The 27,364-nt window shown below is 49.7% G+C and overlaps 1 protein-coding gene across 7 annotated transcripts; it reads right to left on the bottom strand.

The window, feature by feature from the left end:
- Positions 1-758: 758 nt before the first annotated feature.
- On the bottom strand, positions 759-27,288 carry ADAMTSL2 (ADAMTS like 2). 7 transcript variants are annotated; one of them, XM_069873658.1, is made up of 19 exons: positions 27,020-27,288; positions 25,874-25,985; positions 24,711-24,853; positions 24,009-24,084; positions 23,512-23,614; positions 21,747-21,892; positions 21,521-21,644; positions 20,289-20,369; positions 19,640-19,815; positions 18,472-18,814; positions 17,392-17,773; positions 13,039-13,142; positions 11,011-11,137; positions 8,521-8,734; positions 6,290-6,445; positions 4,465-4,635; positions 4,157-4,333; positions 2,957-3,101; positions 759-1,615 (listed from the first exon to the last, which is right to left on the bottom strand). In XM_069873658.1, the coding sequence occupies exons 2-19, from the start codon at positions 25,982-25,984 to the stop codon at positions 1,497-1,499; spliced, it is 2,898 nt and encodes a 965-aa protein (XP_069729759.1). In that variant the 5' UTR covers position 25,985; positions 27,020-27,288; the 3' UTR covers positions 759-1,496. The 7 variants fall into 7 exon arrangements, with proteins under 7 accessions (XP_069729759.1, XP_069729758.1, XP_069729761.1 ...); XM_069873657.1 differs by lacking the exon at positions 27,020-27,288 and adding an exon at positions 26,076-26,121; XM_069873660.1 differs by lacking the exon at positions 27,020-27,288 and adding an exon at positions 26,076-26,121 and having other exon boundaries at positions 18,550-18,814.
- Between the last annotated feature and the right edge of the window lie 76 nt (positions 27,289-27,364).

Genomic DNA, 27,364 nt, shown 5'->3' with positions numbered 1-27,364 from the left:
TCGAGGCATTGAGCTCTCTTCTTTGCATTTCTCATGATCGTATTTCTCTTGCCAGCCTTCCTTTCTTTTCTTTTTCCCTTCCCTAATTAGCTTGGAAATGAAGCAAACAGGTGGCTTTCACTAACCTTCACCTGGTGATCTGTTGTACAGAACTTTGGGAATCACAGATTGGGGGGACAGGGAAACAAAAAAAGGCGAAAAAAAAAAGAAATAAACTACTTTGACATGGATTTTGAGGCTAACCTCTTTATTCCTGTCTCTTCAGAGATGGGGCGATGCTTGCAAAGCTTTCACATAGGCACAGGAGGTTCCTTGCTGCTGAGGGGAGCAATGCAACAAGAACTGGGGTGCACACACTTGTAGGGGGGCTGCTAAAGAGCCTTTGGTCCAGCCTCACTGAGTCCTGGCCCCCAAAACATGGAGTAAAAACCATAGAATGCAAGGAGAGGAGAAGCGGGAGCAGTTTTCAGCTGAAACAGGAGATTTAGCATAGATCTTAGGAAGAAATGTTTTCTTGTGAGTTGCCCAGAGAAGCCGTGGCTGCCCCATCCCTGGACATGTTCAAAGCCAGGTTGGATGGGGCTTTGAGCAACTTCATCCCATGGGAGGTGTCCCTGCCTGTGGCAGAGGAGAACTGGATGGGCTTTGAGGTCCCTTCCAACCCAAATCATTCCCTGGTTCAATGGCTCCAGTGTTCCCAGCACACAGGGCAAGTACCCACTACAAACTGGAGAATAAAACAAGATACCACCATAAATATGACAACTTTATTAAAATATACATATGAGTACAAATTAACGATTATATGGATAAAGTTCACTGTCTGTAAACAAATATATTAAAAAAGAGCACATCTTTTTTTTGTGATATAAAGTGCAGTTATGTTTCCATATTATATACAATGTCAGCATTACGGGGGGGGGGGTGTAAGGACTATGGAACTAACATTTGATTATAAGATAAAATTCTCTGAAAAAGTATACACCTACATATTACACAAAAAAGAAATAGGGCTTGGGCTTGAGTTCATTTAGCAAACGACAGTCAGCTTCCCACCACCTTGAATGCAGCTAACGAGAGCACAAAGGTCTCGAGGATAAATTAGGAGGGAGGCACTAACACCCTTTGCGAAGGGAAACTTGTACTTCACAGAGTTTACGCCTTCCCATCATCAACCCCAAACTTGCATAGAGGAGAGAAACCAAAGGACAAGACCTTGTGAAACACGTCTGCAGTTCGGGGGAATCAAATATACACGACGTTATGTACAGCTCTGATAACGGGGGCTACCAATGTACAGCGGTAACAGCTTCGCAACCCAGCCCTGCCAACACCGTCCTCTGCAAGGGAGAGGGATGAGGAGATTTCTCAGTGAGTGGGGAAAAACAAACAACCCAAAAGCATCTTTAAACACCAGTCTGTGGGATGTGTAGCGTTTACTAAATGGCATACGGAGCCCTTGCGAGGGGAGGCAGAGCCCAGGGGTGCTGCCGGCACTAGGAGTGGGGCGTGCGGCAGGAGCGGCAGCAGGCTTTGCTGTAGTACCAGTGGCTGCACAGGTTGACTTTGATGGCCAAAGCACAGTTGGTTCCTGCCTGGTCTTGGCAGCTGTCGTCTGGGGAAAGAAGGCAAAAGGCACCGATGAAAGGGAAAGAAACCACTGCAAACTCCGCTTCCTCCATGCACAGCCTGCCCTAAGCACCACAGGCTGTGCAACAAATCACCTGGCTCTAACTGCCACCTCCCTGATATCTGATAGCTGGAGTTTTTCCATAAACATCACCATGCAAATGCATGAGAATGTCGACCCGTTTCATCGCACCTGGCCTGGGGAGTCTTATTCGGTCCCAACCCCAAACCTCAAGCTCTTCCCTGTGAAATGGAGCTGCCCAGGGTCTGCTGGGGCCACTGAGAATCATAGAATCACCAGGTTGGAAAAGACCCATCGGATCATCGAGTCCAACCATTCCTATCAAATACATATAGAATCAAGGAGGGAGCGGGACACGGAGCTGCTCCCAGACCAAGGGGCTCCCACGATAGGGCACAGGGTGACTCCAACAGATTGATTGTTTCTGCCCCAAAGAGGCTGTTTGAGAAAGGGAATGGGAATCCAGCAGAGTTACAGCAGGAGTTAAGGGCAAGTGAGCTGCTGGAGAGAGGGAGGAGGACAGAGAGCGCCACCCTGCAGAGCAGGGTTGTGCTTCAAACCCATAGTATTTACAGTTTTATATGTATAAAACTGTATACATATATAAAAAATATTTAATATTTATATAAGTCTGGGGTTTTTTTACTTAGAAGTCCATAGGATGCATGAAACCAAGCTGCTCCGAGGGCCAGTAGCTTGCTCCAAAGGGGACCATAAGGCACTTTACAAGCAACCTGTCACACCCTGGACCCTGCAGGAGTCAGCCAAGTGCACCCAGTAGGGCCAGAGCAGGGCTAGGAGCCAGCCCCAAATCTGTCTCCCATTTTCATGCTTTTCTCCTGAACCATCCTTATTCCCAAATCCTATTAAAGAATTAAAACCACGTGTTCACTAAAGATCACAGGGGCTTTGAGCCAGCAGACGAGTCAGATAACGAGATAGTTACAAATCCCACAGGACATTTGGAGACCAAAAATCATTAAAATAATGGCACAGACAAAACTTCCTAGACATTAGCTAGAATCGCACAGAAGCAGCACCCGAGTCAGCTCCCCGAGGCTCCCTTTTATCTTAAGGCCAGAGAATGCTTCTTTGGAACTCTCCCCTTAATTTCACAGGGTTGCCTGCAGAAATAGCCAGTGCCCCATCACTTGGGCACAGAGGCAGAGCTGTTCTCTTTACATCCTGCCCGGGATGACTCTCAGATTGAGGGTCAGTGGAAGCCAAGATGCTAGGCAGTGCTGCCTGGGGGGAGGAATCATGGAAAAATCAATGCTGGGGGCTGCTGCCGGCAGCACGACTCACCTGGGGGCTCCGTGGGGCAAGGCTGCAGGTCACAGGTCTGTTTGCCAACTGGCTTCACCAGCGGGTCGCAGCCCCGAACGATGTCCTTCCCTTGGTAGCACTTGACATCCCGCATCCTCACGCCGATACCACAGGTTTTTGTGCACTGGGGAACAGAGAGAGGGGGTAAAGCAAGACCCCAGCATCACAGGGGGCTGTGCTAAGCCGGAACCTCCTAAAAAATAATGCGCTTGCTGGAGATGTTGGGGCAGGGAGGTGAATATCGTGTCTCAGCCCCGCACTGCTGGCCTCTTGTTCCATCTTCGCTGCCAGCAACATCAGCTGCCTGCAGCATCCTCTGCGTGGGGACACGGCGATGTGCTCCCATCCCCTGGCACTGCGATCCTCTCTCCTCCTGCTGCCCATGAACATGCTGCCCCAGTCCATACGCTGCTCTGTGGCACCAGGGTGGCTGCAGACCCCCCCAGACCCAAAGGGCTCCTCACCAGCACTGGGGGCGTGGGTTTGCAAAGCAGCTCCTGGGCGCAGCGCTCGCTGCCTGCTGCCCTTTGGATGCCTCACCAAGCTGGGATTACGGCAGGGCTGCTTTGGCTAATTATAGGCTGCAATGACTGTTTGCAAGACTAAACAAAACGAGGCACCCGGAGCACCGACAACAAGAAGAGCTGCAGCAGGAAGGGCTTGCAGGGAGCCAGCCACAGCCCTTCACAGCTCTTCCCCTACACTTGCTGGGCTTGTCCCCACAGCCAGCAAGCCTTGGCTGCCTCTGCGGACTACGCAGGGTGCTGGGGCAAACTGCATCCCCAACCTTTGCATCCCCAGCCCCTGCATCCCTCCTGCAGGCTCCACGCACACCCCACTAGCAGCTGCAGGGTAAGGGGAGAAAAACAGAAAATATAGATACAGGAAAAAACCCAAAGCTGACCACAAACGCCTCCTCTCATTCCCGTTCTCCTTGAGCACAGCCAATTCCAATTGCACCATGGCAGGACAGGCTTCCAGCCCCAAGCTGCTGGTGCAGAAGTCCCCTCCCAGGTGCTCCCTAAGGGGTTTAGTGCAGCAGAGCTTCACCTTGGATTATTTAGCAGATGGTGTGACCCTTGGTACGAGGGGATGGGGCACCACATGCTCAGGACAAGTGCATCTTGAAGGAAGGGTGTTTTTTTCCCACTCAGACTCCCTGAGCCGCTCCCTGCTCACCTCCGACCAGGGGGTCGTGTACCACTTGAAGCACGGCCGCTCGAAGCACGTCGTCTCCTCCAAGGGCTTCTTGGTAATGTCGCAGTCTGCGGGGTTGCGGGTCTTGATCTTCCCATTGACGATCTCCAAGCAGAGCACGATCCTCTTCTTCACCCCCCGGCCGCACGTGGTGTTGCACTGTGGGGGCAGCAAGGCGGATCATCTGAGAACCCTGCATCCCAGCCCAAACACACCTCATCCCTCCTCCATCACCTCCCAAATCCAAGCCCTCGCTCCAAGCATTCCCCAGCCCAGGGGGCTGCACTTACCCGCTCCCAGTCCTGCGCCAGCCAGTGCGAGGGGCAGTTCTTGTCCCCACAGGGGTGAATGGCCAGTGGCTTCGTCTCCAGGTTGCACTGCGACTCTGGCACCACCCGCCCGTCGCTGGTTTTGCAGTACACGTGTCGGATCATCCTGCCCTGCCCGCAGCCGCCGCTGCACTGAAACCGCAGTGGGCACAGCGGGTGGTCAGCATCGGGGAGGGCAGCACGGCTGCATCCCTGTCCCCATCTCCATCCCCAGCCCCGTGCGCTGCCCAGGACTGGGTCCAAGATGCTTCCATGGGGTTCAGCAGCCTCCCCCATCCCACCTTCCCTAAATCATGAAGGGATCGTCAGAGCTCAGCTTAAAAACCGCTGCAGGGAAGCTCAGTGCATCCTTCCCTGGGCAGCCCTGTTACAGCCAAACCTTCTCGTGGCCACACCAAGTTGGCTCTGAGCAAAACTCAGCTGCCTGGAGGAGAAAGACTTGGGGATGTTGGCTGACAGCAACTGATCATGAGCCAGCAGTGGCCCAGGTGGCCAAGAAGGCCAATGGCATCTTGGCTTGGATCAGAAATGGCGTGGCCAGCAGGGCCAGGGAGGTTCTTCTCCCTCTGTACTCGGCACTGGGGAGACCGTTCCTCAAATCCTGTGTTCTGGGCCCCTCACCACAAGAAGGATGTTGAGGCTCTGGAGTGAGTCCAGAGAAGAGCAACAAAGCTGGTGAGGGGGCTGGAGAACAGGCCTTATGGGGAACGGCTGAGAGAGCTGGGGGTGTTTAGCCTGGAGAAGAGGAGGCTGAGGGGAGACCTCATTGCTCTCTACAACTACCTGAAAGGAGGTTGTGGAGAGAAGGGAGCTGGGCTCTTCTCCCAAGTGGGCAAGAGGGAATGGCCTCAAGCTCCACCAGGGGAGGTTCAGGCTGAAATTTAGGAAAAAAATTTTCACAGAAAGGGTGATTGGGCACTGGCAGAGGCTGCCCAGGGAGGGGGTTGAGTTCCCTTCCCTGGAGGAGTTTAAGGGACGGGTGGACGAGGCACTGAGGGACGTGGTTTAGTGTTTGATAGGAATGGTTGGACTCAATGATCCAACGGGTCTTTTCCAACCTGGTGATTCTATGATTCTATGATCTCCTCAAGCTAGGCAGGAGGGGAAGCACTGCAAGCAGGGAACCCCAGGGTGGCTCTTGATGAGGTCAAGGCAAAGGGGATCAAGCAAGTGGCCGCAAACACCCCTCCCCTGCAAAGGGCCAGACAGGCACTGCCCCGAGTGCCAGCAGAGGCAGTGAGTGCTCCCCAGCTCTTCTGCAGCCGCTCTTGCAGAGACATACGGTGTTCCACAGCGCCACTGGTGCCATGGAAACGACTTATTTTTAGCTGATGCCAATGTATCAAAAAGCTGGGTAAAAATAGCTTGGGATGGAGAAGGTCTCTGTAACAGAATTGTGCAGGAAGGGGGCAAAAAAGGGAAAGTGGGGGGCAAAAAAGGGGAAAGGTTCCTTTTCTGGACATGGTGCATCAGCATTGTCAAGGTACGCTGTGTAGCAGAAACAAGGGGGCTTTGACACTCTCTGAGGCCCTTAGACAGGTAACGTGGTGTTTAACCCCTCCTACATTTGATAGGTATTTGATAGGAATGGTTGGACTCGATGATCCAGTGGGTCTTTTCCAATCAATTCTATGATTCTACATCCCATCCCCTGCAAGGGAGGAGTTCCCTTGGGGGGACCAGCCATGGGAGGATGAGCCCAACCCCAAAATTCCCGGTGCCAAAGACACAAGCAAGGCTGAAAGGGGTCACCACGGCCACTCGAACAGAAACCCCAGGATCTCACCGGTCCCCAGTCGGAGACAGTCCACTGCCGGTCACAGGGTGGCCCCGTGCAGTTCTTCTCAGCCAGGGGCCGAGTGCTGGCATCGCACAGCTTCTCATCCTCGGAGCAGCGGATGTCCCGTGTCACCACACTGCGCTCTCCGCACCGGGCTGAGCACTGTCAAGAGGGGATGGCATCAACAGGGGCTCCCGCCGTGATGGGAACTGGGGTTTTGACATTTTTTAACATGAAACTCTAAGAACACATGCTGACAACTCACAGCCAACTGCAAAACAATCCATAGCAAAGCCACCCCTCTTCTCCAAAATCCCTCAATAACTTCAGCAGTCAGGTTAAAGTGCCCGAGTGCTGTGCAAGCTCTCCACTGGATGATGCCAGATGCCAGAGGGTGAACACCCAAAGCATCAAAAATGCTTGATCAGAGCTGAAGAGCTTTAGCTGTCACTTAGAGACTGGGCGAGATCTCCCTCACCTCCTCCGCAGGAACAGCCAGCTCCTTTCCACCTCTCTGGAGAATGTTTTCTCCAAACCGCACAATTGAGATTTTTAGGCTGTGGATAAACTTGGCACCGTGCAGCCCCGTGACATTATTTAGAACTGGATTTGAGTTACTACAGTCTCACATACACATAGTTGCTCCATGCATAACGTAAAGCAGGGAAAAGTGTCAACAGAACAGTGCTCAGCCGCGCTGTGCTGATATGTTAATCCTCAGATCCCTGAAACGTGCTTTTTTTTTATGCCTATTTCCCCAGCCAACTTGGCACCCTGCTTCAGCTGGGATCCAAACGAGATTAGCTTTGCTGCTGGCTAAGAACAACCTACTCCAGGACTGTCTCAAGCAATCTGTCCCTGACACATGCTGGAGGAGAATGCAGATTTCTGCAAAATAAGCCGCTCTGGTTTGCTCCGCCAGTCAAAATAACGCGCCAGCACGTGCACAGGGAGCTCCTCTCTACCCAGCTGGGAGAGTCAAAACATCCTGCAACACCAGGGAATGCACCAGCCCCTCCATTGGTTCAATGGAAACGACTCATCCTGGCTTGTGGAGGAAAAAGGAGACATTTAAATTATAACCAAGAAGTGTTTTGGGAGCCTCCCAGGAGGAAGAGTCTGATTCCTCACGGTGTAAACTGTGGGGCAGGTTCACATCAGTGGGCAGCTTGGCTTGGGGCTCAGCCTGCTCTTGCTTAGAAGAGGTCTGGGCTTGATTTAAGAGCAGCAACAACATTTATTTAAGAGCAGCGATGACATTTGCTCCTTTGCAGAGAGTCAATGAGTGTGCAAGCTCCAGGGCACAAACACCATGCACCATGGTGTGACAGCTGTCACCATCACAGGAGGCTGGTGGAGGCACTCCAAGCAAGCTTGGAGATGGACACAGACCCAAAATCTCACTCTCCCAATTCACACCCAATTCCAGAAGACATTGAAGAGACAGGACTGTTTCAAAGCAATGCACGAGGGCACAGTTACACCCCCAGGTGTTTGCCACCTTTGCTGGGAGTCGTGCTGGGTCCCCCTCCCTGAACCATAAGCATCAATGCTGGTGGTGGCCAAGGGACTCTCCCAAGCTTGGAGACCGGCCCCAACTCCCCAAGAAGCAGCAGTGATTTGATTGTTTCCATGGGTTTCTGTTTGTAAGAGCATTGGTTGTGCCTGGAAATTAATTCAGGGGTCACATCCACACCTGGAAATGAATTCAGAGGCAGAAACCCTTTCACAGGTGTTCCCAAGCAAACCAACAAGCCAAAGCAAGAGCAGTGCTGCACCTCCCCAAACCATTTTGCAGCTGCTTTAAGGATCTGCTTAAGGCACAGCTAGGAAATGGTTTAATTCTCCATGGGGTGCAGTGAAATTAGAGGTGAGGAAGGGAAGTTTATGGGAATGTAATTCACGTGTGAGGTGAATTACACCTGCTGCGTCACACCACGGCACAAAGAGTCTGCCAAGCAAGGAGTGGTGGTGGGATCTCAGCTGTGGGCTCCTCCCTTATCTCAGCACCTCATGTGTGGTCAAAGAGCCTGTGAGTGACCAGCAGGGGTGTCCTCCCCATCCCACAGGGGACCCAGGGCTTCATTGTAGAGAAAAACATTACTAATACGCCTCGGTCCACATGCAATGCCCACAGCAAACACCTTAAAAGGCTGAGTATCTGATGGCCGTGGATGAGTTTCAGTCAGAAAAGGAACAGAGAAGTGCTGCCGGGGCCAGCAGCCCTAGGGACTTACCTCGGACCACTCCGACATCTCCCACTGGGGTCCACAGGCTGGGTTCTTGCAGATCTTGCGCTCGTCTGGGCGGGTGATGTCAGCGGACTCGCAGAGGTCGCTGTAGACAGAGCTGTCAAACCCTGGAGAGATCATCTTCCAGCAGCGGACGATGCGGAACTGGTAGCCCTCCCCGCAGGTGCGGGAGCACTCGCTCCAGCTGCTCGTCTCCCACCTGTGGAGAGAAGAGAGGCCAATTGCACAGGGCACAGCATCCCGCAGGAAAACCCTGCCTGCTTTTCGCTCGTGTTGGATCGCTCCTTTTTGCCTGATCAGCTGAAGTACGGAGAGGACACAACCATCCATCACCCTGCAAATCCCAGCAATAATGTTCCACAAAACTGTCTGAGCCCCACTGGGACAGACATTCATGTACTGCCGTCAGCCTGACTCTTCTGGCATCGTGTGATGGGCTGGGAGAGCTGGGATCTGCTCTGAGACACTGCCTGCCCCTTGCTACCCTGACATTACAAAGAGAAGCAGCTTGTAAACCAAAGGAAAAAGCATTAAAAGTCAATTTTTTTACAGTGCAGTGACATTCTAGCAATTCTGAATTAAAGGATAAGCTAAAAAAGTAAAAATCTATATTTTTCAGATCAGAAATCACAGCTCCCCTGGACACAGGCTGCCCCACGCAGCTCCCAGGGCCACCCACTGCTGTCACTCTCTGAGCAGGAGAATCACAGAATCATGGAATCACCAGGTTGGAAGAGACCCACCAGGTCATCGAGTCCAACCATTCCTATCAAATACTAAACCATGTCCCTCAGCACCTCGTCCACCCGTCCCTTAAACCCCTCCAGGGAAGGTGACTCAACCCCCTCCCTGGGCAGCCTCGAACATGGACCAATGACCCTTTCTGTGAAAAATTTTTTCCTAAATTTCAGCCACATTCCCCGGCCAGCTTCACACCCCACACTGGCTCCAGGCACAACAACAACCCATCGGGAGACATCACACTTTTGGAGATGAAAGGAGACGAAACTAAGGTCCATCCAGATCAGGCAAAATTCTCTTGGAGTGTTCTGTTGGAAAAGTGTTGCCAGTGCAAGCAGCATCCCATCTGCCTGAGTGCTAGTGAATGCGTTCGACTGCTCCGTTGGAGCTCCCAGCTTGGTTTACCCACTGCCGAGCTGCAATCATCAGTAAATCAGAGAGCAGCGATTCTCTCTCACAGTGCAGACCCACAGAGCTGGAACAGCACAACTACAAGGAAGGGCAGCATTATAAAAGACCAGTGGGATAACCGAAGCATAAAACAGTCTTGATGCCTGTGCTGTAAAATTACAAATCATAGAATCACCAGGTTGGAAAAGACCCATTGGATCATCGAGTCCAACCATTCCTATCAAACACTAAACCATGTCCCTCAGCACCTCGTCCACCTGTCCCTTAAACACCTCCAGGGAAGGTGACTCAAGCCCCTCCCTGGGCAGCCTCTGCCAGTGCCCAATGACCCTTTCCATGAAAATTTTTTCCTAAATTTCAGCCTGAACCTCCCCTGGTGGAGCTTGAGGCCATTCCCTCTCGTCCTGTCCCCTGTCACTTGGGAGAAGAGCCCAGCTCCCTCCTCTCCACAACCTCCTTTCAGGTAGTTGTAGAGAGCAATGAAGTCTCCCCTCTGTCTCCTCTCCTCCTCCTCATGCTTTCCTTGCCTCTATCGCAGCCTGCCCTGGCTTTACGCCTCAATGTGCAAGGCTCAACTAGTTCTTCCACTGCAAAGAGCACGTGCTTTCCTCCCCCGTTCTCCCTCACAATTACCAGAAGCAAAAGCAAACACTTTCTGGGGACCAGGTGCCAAACTTGGTCCCAAGCATCACTCCCCTTGCCCCGTCCATAGCCTGACACCAGTGCAGTCCTTCTCGCTTTGACAGACACTGCTCTGCCCTGCCTGGAATTGCTTAAAACCTTCCAATCAGCACAACCCACGTTCCAAAGTAAAAGGTGCCCTGAGCTGTACATCCTGGCTCTGGACTGCAGTCACGCTTTTCAGATGAAGATTTGCATCAGAAGGGAAACTTTCAGAAGGATTTCCAGCTCTTGCCCTGATACAAGCAAACCTCAGCGATGTTCAGGATGCTGAAGGGACCAGAGAGCCTGATCTGTTGTACATTTTGCAAGCCTGGCCCCTCCTCCCAGTTCACACACTGGCCAGGGCAGGACACTGCCTGTATTGTTAGAAGCTGGGCTTGATGGGAGCCCCAGCTGCAAACTCTGCCAGGATTTATGGACTTTTTGACCTGGCAGCTTGAGCTAAAGCACAAAGGAAGAAAGTCCTGCTGAGTCCCAGCGCAGCCTGGGCAGATGCATCTGAGGGAGGAAGGATGGGGTTGCTATTGGCCAACCCTGCTGCTCCCCTCCCCGTAAATCCACACCAACCCCCTCCCTCAAATCCATCCACAGCACGGAGGAAGCACGGAGCCCCCCAGGAGCACCCTGTTGAGGTGGTACCTTGGCTGGCACTCTCTCCCAGCACAGAACTCATGGACGGGCTCAGGACGGGTCATGGCATCACAGTACGTATCATCCACTTCGATCCCATCATAGCGAACACACATAGCATATGTGGACATCACTCCTAGTTTCAAAGAGAACACACACACACAACAGAGGACGCTTGGTGATTTTGACATCCAAACTCTTCTCTTTTTTACCTTATTTTCCTTTTTTTTTTAGCTACATTTTCCCAAAATTCCTCCCAATGGCAAACAGAAAGCCAGACTTTCTGACCTGCGGAATGGATGCTGCTGGGAGGGGAGAACCACAGTGGCCACCCAGCCAGCACTGGCAGCGTGGTGGAGTTTGGCTGGCTCTGAAGGTGGGCATGGCCAGCCCTGCCAGGGCTTGCCACCAAGATCAATATATGACTAACCTTTTTATAGGAAACGCTCAGCGCAATGAGTCTGCTCAGCAGCTTCCTCCGCCTCACAGCCATCAGCTCCCCCACCCCGTGCCAGGCTCGTGGGTGGAGGCGACAGGGAGAACGGTCCCCAACCTGCTCCATCCACCTGCTCTCTCTATATTCATTACACCCTGTTTGTGTCCAGGTGCCCTTCAAGGTGCATCCAGCACTTTAAGCCAAGGAAAGGCTCCTGGGGGCTTTGCAAGGAGACACCTGGCCCTGCTGAAAACACAGGCAGCCAGTGTCCTCAGACCGAGACCTCTTCCCCCTGCAGCATCCCGTGCCAGAATAAATGTTGTGAAGTCCATTCTGGGACCTGGCTGGGGACCAGGAGGCTGCTCTGGCTACAGGTAATAAGAATTGTAACTCTTGAGAACATATGGTTTACATGAAACTAAAAAAAGATCTACAGCTCTTGACATGGTAGTGCTTCTCTGTGCTATGTCAATAAGAAAAGGCAATGAGAAAGGAGAAATTTAAGTAAAAACTCTCCCTGCCAGCTGCAAACTAAGACAGAGCAACTTGGCCCAGCCAAGGGGGGAGTTGTTTCAGAGGGGATCAAAGGTCAAAAACATCCCAGAACATGTGGCTGATGGGATCCTGGGGAAATGAACGGCTCACAAAGCTCCCGCTGTGGGCATGTGTCTGCTGGACAAGAACAAACGCTCTGGCATGCTTGAAAAATAAAATCCTTGCATTTGCTCTTTTGAGAGATGTCCCTTAGATTGCAATCTCTTCTCCCTGTTTATTTTTTTCCTTCTTTCTAGTTCCAGAAGCACTGCAGGATCTGGATTATTTCATGGATGGGGGAGTGGTGCAGGCAAGAGCAAGACCTGCACACACTTCATCACAAGTGATGGGCTAGCAGGGGCCAGGATGCCCCAGCCAAGGAGTAGAGGAGGAGAGCGATCAGGTGCCTTGAGGCTTTCAGGGGCAAAAAGGGGGAATTTATGTAAAAAGACAAGAGACCAGGTTTTGATATCCCTGGCATCCACATCACTGTTCCATATTTACATCCTCACAGCCAAGATCAGGCTCAGAGGTAGGAGAAGGTGTGGGAGACAAAGAAAAAACAAATCAAAAAGCCAAATTCCCTTTTGTTTCCTGCGAGAGCGAAACAATCTTCAAAATTTCACTCCGTGGGGAAGCAGCTGAGCTTTTCAAACCCCTCTGAAGAGTCAAAAGGGGAAGGAGAAAAAAAAAGAAGAGGCAATACGCCGAGACTCAGCAAGGTTTGGAGATCCTACAGAGCCCCAGCACCTCCCTGCTGGGCTGGGAAGTGAAGATGATGTTCAAAGCTTCCCAAAAAGAGGATGTTTTGCTGGATGAGGGGTATGCTGGGCACCAACACCTGGTCCCCAACGTCGGTGGTCTTTACACACTCCCAGCCCCCATATGCTCTCCCTGCCTTTGCACCCAAGGTGGAGCAGATTTGGGGCCACGCTAAACCAGCTCCAGAGATCACAAGATCACCTACACATCACCAGGTCTTTTCCCAACCCTAACAGACATAAAAATGACTCACACACCAGGTGATTTCAGCAGTTGTGCAGAATTTGGCTGCTTCTTATAACTACCTGTGGTACATGTAGAGCTGCAGGGTTCATGGGAGGAAAGCTTCCACCTGTACATGTCAGCAGCACTCACACCTTGGCCCTTTCTTAACAACTTCAATCTGTTTCTAGCAATAAGCAAACAAAACAAAAAAAAACACAAAAACAACAAAAGAAGGCATTTACAAGGCGAGCGGTGATAGGCCACGTCAGACACACACATCTGCCAGCAGATTGGTTGGGTTCGGGTTTGGGAGGGGATTTGCTTGGTTTGGCGGTTGGGTTTGGTTTTTTCTGATTTTTTTGGGGTTTGTTTGTTTGAATCGGTTTGGTTTGTTTCACAACATACCTGTCCTGAGCCCCAAGTAGAATCCCCAGCCCGGTTAGAGGCAGAGCTTCCACTGTCTAGAAATAGAGAGAATGGGATAAAAATACCCACAAATAGAAACAGTTCAGAATTTAACAAAAAGTTTGCATTTTTTCTGCTCAAATACACCTGGCCCTCAGCATACAGTGACTAAAGGTGCAGTATCTCCTCCCCTGTGTCTCCAGGGCTGGGCACGCTGACTCGTGCTGCTCAATGCAGCAGAGCTTGCAAGCTCCTCAAATCTCAGCAGCTCGCTCCTTCCAAAAGCCAACACGTGGCACAGGAGTTTAAACCTGCTTCTCAAAGCACATTTTGCTTTTAAACACCAAGGCATGCCACTCGCCTACCCGCTGCTTTTGCCACTCTCCTTTTGGTTTGGTATATTTGAGGCAGGGAATTTGCATCTCTCGTATCCACTCTGCACTCAAACATGTTATTCCATCAGGAAAGGAATTCAGCCTGGTGCACGAAAAAGCATTTGTCAAACTAAGAAGAACAGCTTCTCCCAGTCCAGTGCATCCTGCAAGCTGTGAGGTTGTAACACATCAGGGATACTGCACCTTTACAACAAAAGGCTTCAATTCTGTTCTCATACCTTTGTTCAAACCCTTGAAACAGCTACACTGAAATAGCGTACAAGGTTGTATCCTGACATCCAGTTGTCTCTGGCCTGGCGAGATATGCAGCTTGTATGATTTCTAGGCAGCAGAAGCTCTGAAATTGCCTTATTTAGTTGTTCGTAAGAAAGAATTCAGGTCCAGTTTATCAAATCAACCTTTAAAAGGACACTGTGAGAATCCAGCCATTTCCTTTTGGACCCACCCTCCTTCCACCGCCAGCACTGTGCCTCCAGAAGGATTAAAAACAACAACAATCTCATTTTCCCTGTTGATTTTGCCTCTGTCAGTTTGGCAAACGGTCTCTTCCTTCATTTGAAATGGAACTGAAATGAATGTGACTATTTTTTTATTTTTTTTTCAGAAAAACAACCACCTCTGCTCACTATAAATAGCACTTTATCTTGCCAAAACCGCTCTGCCTGGCGACCCGCATCAGCCCCTGGTCCCAGCTCAGCCCTGGCTGCCACCAGTGCTGCCTGCTGCCACCCAGCCAGGGGAGGGCTCACAAGATGACAGTTTTCAGCAAGATCCATTAAAATGTAGTCAACATCTGCATTTTGTACTTCTATTTGCCTGGAAAATGGGATATCGCCTAGATCCTCCAGTTTCTACCCTGCTCTCGGAGCCACCAAAGTAAACACAAAGTTATTCAGTGACGGGGAACCACTCCCTTGAAAGGGGAAAATAGTCTTCAAAATAAGCTTTACACCCCAGCTGAGGAGAGAAAAATTTTCAATAGTGTCCCTTTGATGTACATGATTCTAAATAAAGAGCTGCTTCTATGGTTAACAAGGTCAAAGGGACGAGTTCTTTCCAGATCCATCAGTCATTTCATCACAAGGCAGCGTTTAGCTCCTGTACCATTCCAAGCAAAGACAAAAACTGTCATTTTGTTCTTCTCTAAACACATTGTCCCACAAAGCTGGTGGGCCTTTCTATTATTTTTTCCTCTTTTTTATGAGCTTTATTATAGAGTCAAGAGTTTTCTTCCCTGCCTGCACTTTGCTTCTGCTTTGCAAGCAAGCAACAGCATCAAAAATCAGCACCAGTCCCTCACCCCCAGCTGAGATCCAGGCTGCTCATCTTCCAAAACCAGTCCCTGTAGCAGAAGAATAACCCTAACAAATGCACATGAATATGACAGACCAACGCCCAGAGGCCCTAGGCTTATATTTTTGTGTTTTATTTCAGTTTTTATTTTTAAGCAAAGGGGGAAATTTGTGGCTCCTGGATCAGCTCTGGCTGCACACCGCAACATGGGCATGGGATGAAGGACAAAGAGAGCCTGGATCTGCCCTGCCACACCATGGAAAGACTTTAACTGCTCCAGGAGAAGAAAAGCAGCAGTGCCTCCCCTACAGCACAAGAGTCACACACCCATTCCTGTGCCAGCAGGGCTTGTTCCCAGAGAGGAACTAGAACACACCGCCCTGGTGCAAGGTGTTTCTGTAACTGGATAACTCCATCTACACTAAGAACAACAGTTTATAAAGAAATAAAATGCCCCATCTCTAACCGACACTGTCCCACGTGTACAGACTGGCTGGTTACAAAGAGATGAACTTCCCTTGCTTGTTCATCGACACGGAATGAAAGCGATCGAAGAGACACTGTCCATCCCAAACGGAGCCTTGAAAGGATTTAGGAGGTTTCAAGTCCAAGCTGCTGCCCAGAACTAGGCTGACCCCAATAACATTCTGGGTCCCCCAGGGCCTTGCACGGTCTAGTTTTGCCCTTGGCCCAAGGGTAACACCCTGCCCCAAGCCCAGGGCAAACGCAAGGAGCTTTTTAGCACCATAAAAAGCTGCACTGGAGCCACTGAAAGTTTTTGTGATTATCCTGTAACAGCCAAGCCAGGAGGTAGGAAAGCACTTGGACCCCTTCAACAGCTACTGGGAGAGAGGCATGGGTCCAGGATGCCAGGCAAAGCCACCCGGGGAGGGTAGGGGGGACAGGCAAACCCCAATGTGCCGGGCAACCCCTTCCTTGTCCCCAGGGCATGAAAAGGCAGGGGAGCTGACAGCGCTGCCCTCGCCTGTCAAAGAGCTAACAAAATGCTTGCCTTGGCAGCTGAAGGCACAGTTTCCAAGCCAAGCCACGAGAAGAGATGATAGACTCGAGCCCTTGGCAATGTTTTAATGTTCTTATCATTAAGAAGTGTGTTGATACGTTTGGCTGCGTGGACATTTTCTTTAGCATAAGTTGCTTTAGTGTAAGCTCGTGTAAGTTCTGGGTTAAAACATCTAACTATAACCAGAGAGCGTCTGCTCAGCGTTTTACATCTTCTGAAACTCAGAATCATAACACTGTTTGACTGGTGCTGAAGCCAAGGAGACAGAAGGGTCAAAGCATCAGAGCCAGGAGGGGACCCACAGGGGAGGCTTGGGTGCCAAGGGCCCCAACCAAGCAACAAGGGTGCACAGCAGGATCTAGACCCACGGCTGTGGGTCTGGGACTCAGATGACTCTCAAGGCTCCAATTTCAGCCCCAGTAATCCACCAATTGCTATAATTTGTGGCTGCTCCCCAGAGAACCCCAGAGCACCTGAAAAGACACAGACTTGTGGACAAGCACCATCCTGAAACTCCCTTTCACCCTGCCCGTCCTTCCCTGGATTAATTCTGCTGCTAAAGAAAATGCCTTTTTTGACTTTCCCACTACATAACACCCCAAACCAGCCTTTCAACAAATCCTGAAGTGATGGCCTTAATATCAATTAATGAGCTGCCACTGGAGAGCTTTTGAGCTTCTTGTCAAATCAGGGACTGATTGCACTGTTCCTACATCCATCGAGGTAGCAAACCCAGGCTATTTCTGGAAGTCCTACAGAAGAGCTCTGGTTGTCCTGCTCTGCCTCTCCAGCAGTAGTTAAGAAGGCAGAGCCATGCCTGGGAGCTCCTGGAAGCTCCTGCCAACACGAGTGAGGAGGATCATGTGCGGCAGTCAAAAGGGTGGGTAAAAAGGGGCCAGGACCAACTTCTGCTGCATCAGAACTTGGAGAAAGGGGCTTGGGGAATCAGAGCAGGGTGTCAAGAGAAGACAAAAGGAAGAGGCTTCTCTATGGCCATGACTCTCATAATGTGTTACAACAGGCCAAGAGCAATGCACAAGCTGACACACATCAGCATGGACTGAGTCCCCACTAAGGGGAGCAGTCATTTTTCCTCTTGCTTACGTGCTTTCTTGACTTTCTGCTCCCAGACCTCTGGCCCTTCCTTCCAAGTCAACCCCCGACAGAAACCTTTCACATACATCATCCTACCCCCACTTACCTTCTGACTTTCAAAGCAGACAGAAGCCATGCAATGAGGTCTGCATTGAGCACAGGGCTATTGCAAGTCAAAATTAACAACGACTAGGACTGACTACAGTTAAAGACATGTCTCTTACCTTGCTTTGTGGGTTCTGTTCCCTTGAGGGCTGGTCATGGTGATGGTGGCATTTGAAAAAGGCGTCTCTGCAGATGCATTGATGGCTTTGCCATTACTCAGCTCCATGTAGGTGCTATTAGTAGCGTAGGTCATAACACCATCAGTGTCCTCGTAGTCAACATAGAGGCTGTCAATGTGTGACCCCACAGAGTTGATTGGGTCTCCCTGGGCAAAGATGCTGTTCATGGTCATGTTGAGCACCAACTCCTTGGAGTCCGAAGTCTTGTCTAGCAGCTTGTCCGTGATGGCATTCTCCGAATGGAATTCTCTCGAGGTAAGCCTGAGGTCGATGTCTCTGTCGTCATGGTCTGTCTGGTAAGTAGACCTGGTTACGTTTGAATCTAGATTGGAGCCAATAGGGGGAAACAACAATGACAACCACAAAATGCATTCAGGCTGGGAGGCGAAAACAGCCAGGAGCAGCAGGGGCACGCCAGAGCCTAAGCAGCCACCCGGGAGGCCAGAGGCAGGAGCTGGGGTCTTGGGAAGGGAAAATCTCACAGGGTTGTAACCCTTTGAGAAGAGTATGCAGCTCTGTGGGTTTCATCCTGCTATTGCATGGCCAGAGGAGAGCTCAGCACCAGCTAGCACAGCCCCAAGCAATAGCAGAGGTCAGAAAGGAAGGTGCCCTCCTGGCCCCAGAGCCCATGCAGCCATGCTAGGAAAGCACTCAAGGCAGTTTGCTGGTGAGATGTCCAAGGGACCGGAGTGGGAAGGAGGTTGCTGGGGGCTGGGTAGAGGTAGGCGGTGATGGAAGATGTCGAGACACCCAAGTCTCTGTGCACCCAAGGCTCCCTCCTGTCCTTGGCATGAGGCAAAGCACAGCAGGGCACCAGTGGGGAGACGTTACCCATGGCCACCCCCCATCCCCAAGAAACCAGAACCTGAAGGGCAAAGAGGATTTATGAGCAGAGATGTTTTAAAGAACTTTCCAAGGTTTCCAAAAAACAAACCAGCAGAATCACCAGAGGTAGAAACAGAGCATTTCTCAACAAGAGCTCTGAGAAGCAGAACAGTGAGGCCCAAGTCTCCTCCTTACCTTGGGGTTGTTTGCCCTTCAGTTTTGGCTCACAGTCAATTTTTTCTGCTCTTTCATAGACCTCATTGGTTTCCTGACCTTTGCTCAAGTTTAAATCTTCCTCCGTGTCCTGCCTTCCAAAGACCTGGTTCTCCAAGTCTATCCCTTCCCTGGAGATTTTCCCAAAATACGTTGCATTGTGCTGGATAAAACCCAATGGCACGTCTCCATCAAACTCTCTGCTTTCTTCGCTATCTGACTCTGAGAAGGTGTAGTAGATGGGCTGCAGATTTTTTGAGTGTGGCTTCCTCAGGAGGGTGTATTCAAATGTGATGGATGGATTCTTGCCATTTTGATTCCAGACCTAGAAAACAAATTAAAATTATTAGCGGATGCAGCGAATATATGGCACGCAAAGCTTGCAATTCATCTTGGACTTGACAGTTGGGGAGCATCTACTTTGCTATTTCCGATCTGCTTTCCATCATACCGCCAACTTTTTACAACTGGAGCCCAGCACAATTTTCCAAAGTTACTTGGCAGCACTGGCCTGGGGATCAGCCCCAACTTGGTAACTGGGAGCAGCAGGTCACATTTCCTCCTCCGCTGTGAAGTGACCAGAAGCTTGGGAGAGCCACTTCTTCTTATTGGTCTACTGCTTTATAAGCACTCAAACAATCCCCTCTTCCACTTCCCGAGGAGCCTGAGGAGATGGCAGCAGCTGGGCTCCAGCTGGCTGCTCAGCAGAAAATTAAATTACTTCTCTTCATAGACCTGGTTTTAGATGTTTTGGTTTCAAGAAAGAGTTTGGGTTTAAGTTTTGGGCACTTCTCTAAGCTATCAAGCCCAATTTCTTATTTTTACTTTCCCTGCCAGGTAACTCAGATAAAAATGTCAAGGAGTAGAAGAGAAATTCCCCATGCAGTGCCTGAGGCATCTTCTCCCTGTGGAGACAGGGGTTACCAAGCCCACGTTCATTATTCATAGCTCTGCCTGCATCCGAGAGCAATGACGCAGATAGAAGGTTCATGCAAGGACCTGGGCACAGTCACTGCTCCCACCCAAGCTGCCCAGGAAACCTGGGAAACCAGAGCAGGACTCTGCTCCTACACCCACCCATTTCTCAATCCAACAGTTTTTCCCTTCCTTATCACCCTCAGACTTGCAAACTTGAGAAGTCAAAGCCCACCATTATATTTAATCCTTGATTTGTCGGTCCTTGTGCGACAATATACTCGATGCCGGTCTCGTAAACATCCATGGGCCTGCGGTACTTGAACACTGTGCCTGCAATGTTGAAGTTCTTGGGACTGTCAACTTTGTAGTTCCCATTGAAGAAATAGTACCCGGCTTCATCTGCCACAGCTTCAAATAAGACAGAAAAAGTCAGTTCCATCACATATAAGACCAGAGGTTTGCAATATTGCCACTTGTCCATTCAGAAAATAAAACTGTGAGAGCATCACAGTAGTAAAACAAGTGTTATCACATGGCCATTGCACATTCTCCATGGGGGAGAAGATCAAGAGGATCACAAGAGAAGTGAAGTCACTCAACTATCTGATCTAAGCACCAATGTATTTGTCATAAAACACAGAAGCAGCAACAGTATTGACCAACAGTTACTGCATTAAAGCAATCAGAGCATTGATACATACAGCCGAGAAGCTCAGAGTGCAGTGAGGAGAAATGCACTGGCTGAGACAACGCGATTGTGATTTACGTTGACTGTGGGTTTAGCTCATGTCTGCAATAAAGCTATGTTCATCTTCCCATTGGAAAAAGCATTAGCTAGGATACACGTGCATTCTAGGGAAGTACCAAGAGGTTATACACACCCAGAACATCTGCAGATTTTTTCCGTTCCACTATCTGGATATCCCTTGCTCCAGCAGGAATGTGCGTTACCAGAGAATAGCCTACGGGAAACTACAGATTAATGAAAGGAACTTTGTAACGAATCCTCTGAATGAAACGCTCAGCAGTCAATACTGCAATATATCAAGTAAACTGGCCTTGATCCAAAGTTATTTTTAAGGAGATGTGGATTAAAAAAAACTAACGTTGATAACTGTTAGGCTTTAAATGGACCTTGTCGATAACAGAAAATACAAATGTGTAAACCATACCTCCTGGTTTATGGTGGAAATACATAGCTAAGGGGGAATAAGGACACAATCTTCACATGCACAAATACCACGTTTATCTAAACTGGTATAGGAAAAGATATCTGAACACTGCTTTGTTAGCCAGAGAAGCAGGCTCTTGTGATTCAATATTGAACCCTGGGCTAGCTGGTCTTCCCAAAACCCCAGCAAGAGATTACAACTCAGTTCCCCACCAGCTCCCCTTTGATTCACACTAGGCAAAAGATGGGGCAAGTCCTACTGAGGTTCCTCAGCTTGTTCCACCTCAAACTACTCCTCATTAGTCATTCATTCCCGAGTTGGATCTATACATTTAGGACAAGTAGGACAAATTTAGAGAAGAAATGTTTTCCTGTGAGGGTGGGGAGGCCCTGGCCCAGGTTGCCCAGAGAAGCCGTGTCTGCCCCATCCCTGGAGGTGTTCAAGACTAGGCTGGATGGGCCTTGGAGCTCCTGATCCAGAGGGAGGTGTCCCTGCCTATAGCAGGGGTTGGAACAGGATGGCTTTAAGGTCTCTTCCAATCCAAACCATTCTATGATTCTATAAGCAGGTTTTGTTGCTTTACATCACAGTAATTCTGGAAATCCTGCTCTTTCAAAATACCCTCGCTTCCTGTTATTACAAATCATTTACTTTTAGTCTTATTGGGTCATGAGAAATGAGACTAAAATAGATACCAGCCTCTTGCATAACATTTTTGCACCATTTAGCATCAGAGACCTCAGGCTTCTGACAAGCGACATGCAAAGTCACTACTTTTCTTTAAGAAAAATCGAATTTAGAAGTGGCATTAAGACACAGAACATGGGGAAAAAAACTGAAACAGGGCAGTTGGTAAAGAGCTGAAAGCAGTTAATAAAAAAATATATTTAAAAAACAACCCTCTGACACAAATAAAGCATAAGGACCCCCAGAGGTCTTACCAAGATGAGAATTTCCTTTGCGGTAACTGCCGGTCACATGAGTGCAGCTGCTCCCATCTCCTTGGCAAACTCCACATTTATCCAAGGTGTGGGTGGAAAAGAGAATGCCATCGCACCCAATCGGCTACGAAATGCAAAAATAGAATATTGAGGGTCAGGCAAATGCCGCACCCGTTGTAATTTTCTGAATGCTACTAACAATATTTTTGCTATAATGTTTAACAACCTCACATTTTCCAGACACGCAAACCCCTCGGAAATCAGTGTATTTGCAGGATGTTCCATCCCGAGCCTGAACCATTAACTGTCTCTGACCATCCACAGTGGTGCAATGGAGGTCACAGGGCTTGCTAGAAATGTGAACATAGTCATCTAAGGGGAAAGGATATAAAGATATATTCAAAACAGCAGAAACACAATAAACGTTCATCCTACCAATGTCAATGAATCTCTGCCAAGTTAAACAAGAGCAGCAAGAGCACAATTACGCAGCAGCCAGCGGTTCAGAAGCTACCATCTCTTGTGTTTCAGGTGGGACAGGAGATGGCACTTCTGACAGCGTGACAGCCCACTGCTGCAAGTCTTTGCAAGGGCAGGGAGTCCTCTCTGCTGCCAGGAACAGATGCACCTCGAGATGCCAGCAGTATCGCTAACATCAGCCACAACAACCACTATTCCGTGCAAGGACTTGCAGTAGCGATTATATATACACATTACGCAAGAAACATGCATGCTCGCGTATCAATATTTAATACACAAGTTAAATTAATATAGTTATAAATACATATACAAGTAAGACTACGTTAAAAATCAACTTAAAACATCAAAACTTTTCCATAAGCATCCACCCAAGTTGGACTTAATTCACCCTTTGCTTTTTGCAGGCAACTGGCTGGCTACATCCATTGTCACAGCAGTCCCACTTTTTCTAATATCCACAGGGAGCAAATGGCAAATTCATTTCTGCATCAGAAACACAACGCTAAGTGTTGAACACCACCAACTAGTGAGCGGTCATATACCCACTGGCCTGCGCGCCCAAGCAAGACAGCATCAATGTCAAAACATTATTCTGCAAATCCCCCAGGAGCCACGTGAACGCCTGCTAAAAAACAAAACAATTCACTGTAACTATTCTGGTGAATCATCTTGAAGAGCAAATACGTTCAAAGAAATTGTCACCTCGCATAGGAAAGGGACAAGAACAGCCAAGTAGCTCTAGCTAACCAGCCTGCCGCTGGCCAAGCTCTACCATGCTTACCCTGCCAAGAAGGCTGGCGAGAGAAAGGCTTGTTTCAGATAAAGGGAAATAACAAGTAATTTTGTGAGGCAGAGCTGTTCTTAGGTATGTTCAGAGACTCCAAAAAATGGGAAAATAGCTGTAGACCCCATGTCTATCTGCAGACACCCACGTGGCACTGTGAATCTGAAGAATCAGCACCCAGGAGCTCTAAAAATTGGCCATGATTTTTTGTTAAATGCTTAATTCTGATGGGAGTTATGCACCCAAAACTGAAATAAAATCTCAGCCTGACTCCTGCATCGCTCACCCCAGATGACTAAACTGCTCGCCTGCCTCTTGGTGACATTTGACAGGGCACATGGAGGAGGTGGGAGTGAGCAAATGTCACCAAGATGTGCAGCAGCCAGTAGTGGCCCCAGCTCAAAGGACACTTGTTCGGGTGAGCCGGACTCTCCCTGCCAGCACAGTCCATCACCCCATGCTCTCGCATCCTCCTCCAGCCTTTCAGCCTCTCTGATCCTTCAGAGCTGCGACCAACAAAGGCTACAGCCATAAATTCATGTTGTTATTTTATGTTTAAGCTACCCTGCAGCTGCAAACCCATCTTTGAACTTGGGAGACAGTTGATTGTGTCTCTGAAAAATCACTTTAAAACAGCAGAGGAGGAGCCTTCCTGCAGGCTACAGCATCATAACTATCAAAATATTTTGGCTAAGCATTATGAAACACACAAAGAATGTCTTGTTACCAGGATATAAAGGTTTCCATTGATATGTTCTGCCGTTATACACATGGGAGTTAAATGATGAACACTGCTCCTCTCGAAAGCTCCTTCCGTTCGCAGGGCACTCCTAGAATGGGATACATTAATATCCTGATGAAAACAAAACGCAGGAAAGGTTTCTGGCACATCTCAGCTGGCTGCAAGGAGTGTTTCCATCACCTGCCCCATCCAGAGCCACAAACTCCTCCTCCCACCGCAGAGACAGCCAGGGGAACCCCCTGGGAGATGGTGCAAGAACCACCCGGTAGGTTTTATGGCCCCCAGAGCAGGCAAAAGACCCAAAGCCCCGAAACAATGATGATGGGCACCAGAGAAGGGAATGCCAGTTGGTTGGAGGGGTAACAGCTACAGGACAAACAGTGTCCCCTGTCAGAGTGGCTCAGAAACACCATCACATGAAGCAAGCACGACTTTCCACATTTTGCATCGAGTGTTCCCGATGAGAAAAAGGATATCCTTACTTGTACTTTGCAGAGCTGGTATCTTTTGGATGTTCCAGTGCAAGTTTTATTAGCCAGCCCACTCACTGACTTTCTTCTGAATAAAGAAATGATGGTTAGAGAAAGGTCAGAAGCCCTCCCTTTCCCTTTTTTAAACATTTGTCCCCTCTTTCTGTAAGATTGGTCTCCACGTAGCAAAGCTACACAGAAATCTATCAGGGTCTCACTGGAGTTGTTAGCAAAGGTCTCTCTAACTTGGTTATGTGCAGCACAAACTGTTCTTATTACAGCATCCTTGCAGGTATCATGGGGACAAGGGCCTGGGGACATGATTTTCAAGGTACCTTCCAGCAACCACACAGCCCAGGAAGGGCAGAGCCATGGACAGAGCAGCCAGAATCAGCAGATCCCCAACCAACCCTGCACTACGATGTCCTCGCTGCTGCCCCTAGAACCCTTGAGAATGGGCTTACGCTATGTCTGCTGCCCATCTTCACTAATCTCTGCAGGAGAAACCTCAGGGCTATCACAGGAATAGCTCGGCTAGTTCGGGCAGGGATGCCCAGGGCACAGCATGCTTGGGGCTCACTTACCTTCTGCACAAGCAGGGTTTGCCAGACCACACCTTTTCACCAGTGCTTATCTACTGAGTGATAAGCTTCTGGATGGAGCCTACCTCCAGCAAGCTGGAGCTCCCCACACCCAGGCAGGCGGGTGCCGTACCTCTGCCGCAGGCAGTGCCTCTCCTGGGACTTCACGCCTCCCCCGCAGGTCCTGGTACACGCCGTCCACTTGGTCCACTCGCCCCACCAGTACGCGGTGACATCTGCTCCTTCCTCCAGGCTGTTGGAGGTCTGCGCCAGGTCCTGCTGGAAGCATCAGGAGATGATCAGGAGAGAAGCAGCCATCAGCACCCACACCACAGAACTTGTGTGGGTGGACTGAGGGCATTCCTCGTCCAGCCTGCCCTGAGCGAACGGGGCATTGTCTTCTCCGTCTGGGGTCAAGTCTGAGTCTTCCATCTTGCAAGAAACCCTACATTTTTCCAATTGTGTTTTCATTACAAATTGGAATGAAGTGGCAATATTTGGGATTCCTTGGGGATGGAAGTGTTCATTGTTTCACTCGCTTGGCAAAACCAAGCTCCCAAACAGCCCTGAACTCTCCAAGTCTTTTGGTACTCTCTGACTCTTGTCCCACAATGAATTCAAGGAGTTGAAGAGCTGGTTACAGCCAAAAACTTTGCTGAAAGCTTAAGCAAACCCTTGCAAAACCACTCAGCAGAAGAAGAGCATGCCAGTGAGTTCTAGAAGCCTGGAGGAGCCCATGTGCTCCCTTTGCACAGGTTGGTCAGTCCAGGAGGGTCATTGACACCTCCATCTCCTGCAGACAGGGCTGTGACCATGCGCCAGAGGGCAAAGAAGCTGCTTCACCAGCAGCATCACCACTGCATGCCCGCACTCAGCAAAACATTCACATCCCTTCACAGGGGGCACGGAACCTCCCGGGGGGTTTCTGCTATTGCTCATTGCTGGGGAAGGGATGCATTTTTCTACCCAGAATCACCTGCCGGTTGGGGGAGTTCTGTTAATTTTGTGTTTACTGGGAAAGGGACAATAATATTTCATGTGAAGTAAATGAAAACTTCAGCCGCTGCAGGGATCAAGGAAGCAGTGCTCACCCAAAAGCAGGATGCAGCCTTTCAGAGCCCTTCACCACATCTTAGGTTAAGCCCAGACTAAGGAGCTATGCCAAGCCACACACCCTTGTATTTGCTGGAGACCCGACACATGCACGCACGCCCCAGTTCTAGTCCCAGGGATTTCCCATCCCAGCCACCACATCATTTTAAAGCCCAGAGACTCCCAGCATGGCAACATACTCACCTGAGCTATCACAAAGGCAATGTTGCCCACGAGAAGAAGGGCCAGGGTGCCTTTCAGCTGGGGCCGCACACTGATGGAGATGCTGCTCCACTTCCACTTGGATATCTTCATCCTAGAAAGCAAGCAAACACCGTGCTAAGAAAAACTCCCACCCAGCCCCACCACCCTTGGAGAGCAGAGGCTGATTTGCAGCCTGGGTTACGCAGCACAAGTCTTCAGCATTCCCGGTCGGCTAAGTGACACCAACCACCAATGACTGCAAGGGCTTGATCCTGAAGTTATATTTAATTAGTGGAAGCATTAGCACGGTACAGGTCCACATCCCAGGTCAGCTGCTATCTTCCAAACCACAAATTCATGCTGGTTCCCAGTGGCTGCTCTTGATGCCACCAGCACAAGCTGAGGCTCCAAACCTGCCTTGGAAGAGAACGTGGCTTACACCAAAGCAAGCACCACACAAGAAGCAGCCAGTAACAAGAAGTGTCTCAAATATCCCCATTTACACAACTGCTCCTAGAAGAACGAGATGAAAGGCTTCATAAATAAAGAAAATGCAATTAACAGTCATTATTTTTCTTTTTTTTTCTAATTTGTTCCACTCCAATTCCCACCGATTCCCAGAGAAGAAGCCTGTTCTTATAGAAACCACCCACAATTAAAGTGCAGAAATGAATTATCCCAAGTGTCAGCCTTTCATCTCTTTCTCCATCTGCCTCATGAAAGAGAGGAACCCAGAATGGCATTTTCTTAAATAAAACCCAGCTCAAAACCACAATACATTTTATTGTGAACCTCACTGCAAGAGCCAGAAAGGAGCAGGTTTCAGGAAATCATGCTTCCAGGCAATCAAAGCAGCTCATGTCTGTAAGAAAGAGGAAAAAGAAAAAAAACAAAACAAAACAAAAACCATTCTCCCCTAAGCTAATTTCCCTTGAAAAGTAACTAGACAGCATCTTTGGGAAGCAGGGGGGCGGGAGAGGGGCTGCTCCTGGGGAGAAGGGGCAGGATTGCAGACCTGCAACATAAAGAGCTGCTTTCCTACACCTTTTTTTTTCCTTCTTGCAAAGGGCTTTTGTGGCAGGTTTGGAAACGCAGAATCGCCGGCACGGCTGGCACAGCTTTGCTAATCTGGCTTCGGGAAATTACCAGAGGGGTTCCAGGTTCCCATCTCGGCTTTGCCATCGCCCCAGGGTAGAGGTCCCGCATGCCAAAGCCACTTTCCAAGAGGCAAATCCATCGATTAATGGGAGCCCAGGGCGCTTGGCTGGGGATGCCGGGGACAGGTGGCTGCGACTTGCCTTAACACTTGGTTTTCATTAAGGCTTCCAGACACTTCTGACTCAAAGCCAATAACAGAGCTCGCTCAGAGTTTATCCTAGAGCCGGGCAGAGCTGCGTGGTTGGAGAGAAAACAGATTGAAGAGGCTTGGGGAGGGATGTCGCCTGCGAGCCCCGCGGAGCCCGCCCCGGCGGCTCCTCCGCACCCCGGCCG

Source organism: Phaenicophaeus curvirostris, chromosome 20, assembly GCF_032191515.1.
Source record: "Phaenicophaeus curvirostris isolate KB17595 chromosome 20, BPBGC_Pcur_1.0, whole genome shotgun sequence".
In the NCBI taxonomy this organism is placed as follows: Eukaryota; Metazoa; Chordata; class Aves; order Cuculiformes; family Cuculidae; genus Phaenicophaeus; species Phaenicophaeus curvirostris.
This window is presented reverse-complemented; position numbering and strand designations above follow the sequence as displayed.

Coding starts and splice junctions, on each gene's coding strand:
- ADAMTSL2 (XM_069873657.1), bottom strand. CDS start 26,095: ATGCTGAAGACTTGTGCTGC. Junction 24,854..25,873: donor TTGCCTTTGTGATAGCTCAG/GTGAGTATGTTG, acceptor TGCTTCCAGCAG/GACCTGGCGCAGACCTCCAA. Junction 13,143..17,391: donor AACAGAACCCACAAAGCAAG/GTAAGAGACATG, acceptor GCTTATTGCTAG/AAACAGATTGAAGTTGTTAA.